The sequence below is a fragment of the Apaloderma vittatum genome, unplaced genomic scaffold, assembly GCF_000703405.1.
Source record: "Apaloderma vittatum isolate BGI_N311 unplaced genomic scaffold, ASM70340v1 scaffold25846, whole genome shotgun sequence".
NCBI classification, from domain to species: Eukaryota; Metazoa; Chordata; class Aves; order Trogoniformes; family Trogonidae; genus Apaloderma; species Apaloderma vittatum.
The window spans coordinates 3,056-4,909 of record NW_009721629.1 but is presented as its reverse complement, the minus strand read 5'-3'; the positions used below and the strand labels follow the sequence as shown (position 1 = coordinate 4,909).

The 1,854-nt window shown below is 60.2% G+C and overlaps 1 protein-coding gene across 1 annotated transcript in view; it reads right to left on the bottom strand.

Annotated features, from left to right (window-relative positions):
- Positions 1-273: 273 nt before the first annotated feature.
- SMARCD2 (SWI/SNF related, matrix associated, actin dependent regulator of chromatin, subfamily d, member 2) overlaps positions 274-1,854 on the bottom strand; it is a gene marked incomplete at both ends in the record, with an annotated part of 3,328 nt that continues 1,747 nt past the window's right edge. Inside the window, 5 exons of the mRNA XM_009871475.1 lie at positions 274-396; positions 520-655; positions 903-1,000; positions 1,285-1,446; positions 1,599-1,700. Of these exons, the coding sequence (XP_009869777.1) occupies positions 274-396; positions 520-655; positions 903-1,000; positions 1,285-1,446; positions 1,599-1,700 (621 nt within the window). The remainder of the gene's footprint in view (positions 397-519; positions 656-902; positions 1,001-1,284; positions 1,447-1,598; positions 1,701-1,854) is intronic.

The following is a 1,854-nucleotide window of genomic DNA, read 5'->3' as shown; positions in this document are numbered from 1 at the left end:
GCTCTCCAGCCACTCCTCCCCCAGCCTGCAGCACTGCTGGGGTTGTTGTGACCAAAGTGCATGACCCAGCACTTGGCCTTGTTAAACCTCATGCAATTGGCCTCAGCCCATCGCTCCAGCCTGTCCAAATCCCTCTGCAGAGCCTTCCTGCCCTCCAGCAGATTGACACTTCTGCTTAATTTCGTGTCATCTGCGAACGTGCTGAGGGTGCACTCAATCCCCTCATCCAGGGTGAGCAACCCCTCCCTTCTCCCAGCCCCAGGGATTTTATACCTTGAGGTCCCTCCGCTGGGATTTGATCCATTCCTGGATGAAATCCTGCGGGTTGTTGCTGAAGCTCAGCATGAAATCGCGCTGCGTCTTCAGCTGGTTGATGGATTCGATGGTCTCGTGAATCTAGGGAGATAGATGAGAGGGAGCTGTGACCCCCCCCACCCAGAAGAGGACACCGAGCTCACCCCAGCTCTGCAGTGCAACCTTGAGGTGCCCCCCTCGCCAGCCTCACGGGGGTCCCCACACCTTGGCATCCAGGGAGGCGATCTCCTGCTGGTTGGTGGTGGAAGCCAGAAAGTTGCTCATCTGAGCTTTCAGGGGATCGTCCACCTCCACATCGATGTCATAGCAGGCCGTCTTCTTTTGGTCACTGGGGTCCACACTGGGAAGAAACGGGGTGTTGGAGGGGGCAACATCCATCCTCAGCCTCCACCCTGCTGCAGGGGTTGATGGAGTCCCCTGACAGCAACAAAATACCCCACTGAAGCCCTCAAAGTTGTTTGGCTGCTTCTTCCCCTCCCAAGTGACTTGTCCTCACTGCTCCTTTGATCCAGAGACCGAAGCCCCTGCCGCCCCCCCTGAGCCCACCACCCCCATGGGACACTGCCCCGCGTGCCCTCGGCCCCCACCTGATGGTGTGGTTGATGATGATGGGGTCTGGGTGCTGCAGCAGCCCCGCCAGCTTCATGGGGATCTCAGAGAAGCGCATGCGGACGCAGTTAAAGATCTGGAGGGGCAAAGCAGAGCGTTTGCTGTCCGTGGCGAGGCCTCATCCTGCCCACCACGAAAAGGGCCAGGCAGGAGGGTAAAAAAAAATAAAATCACCCAGCTCTCGTTTGCGCATGGCGAGCTGGTGGATGCAAGCCAGAGCCTGGGGAAGGGGCTCAAACTGAGCCTGAAGCTGCTGTTGCTGGCCAGAAAAGATGTTTTTTCTGGCCCTGCTGGGGGTGGGAAGGGCGCTGCTGCTCTCCTGGCGGTGAAGCACGGTGGTGCCGCGGGGCGAGGGCTGACCTGGCGGAAGTAGCGGTTGCAGTTGATGTACTCCTTCTCGTGGCTGTCCTGCAGCTTGTTGTGCTTGATGTAGAGCCAGAGCGCCTGCATGATGCTGGCGCGGGTCTGGGTGTGCACCCCGAGCAGGCGAGCCAGGCGAGGGTCCAGTTTGTACTGTGGTGGCTGCAGGGACACAGCGGGGGTCCGTGTGACACTTGGAAGGGCCCCCTCCTCTGAGCACAGTGCTGCAGGCTGCGGCGTTCGTGCCTGGAGCTCTCTGTGCTCCTTTCTATCCTGCCCCTGCCAGGCCGCTGCAGCAGCCTCAGGGCCCCTACCTGGTGATCCAGCATGAGCAGCAGAGTGCACTTCACATTGACGTCACCCGGACGCTTCACTTGGAAGCCGTCGGTCTCCTGGGTCGTGGGGAGCCGGTGCCACTACGAAAGACCAAGGGGACACCAGTCAACTCCAGCACGAGAAGCCACTCACTAACCGGCTGCGGGTCTGCAGCAAGGAGCAGAGAGAGCTGGTGCTCAGGGTCTAGCAGCAGTGGACAGCCTGGATCCCGCCCCACGAGTCTGATCCCACCCA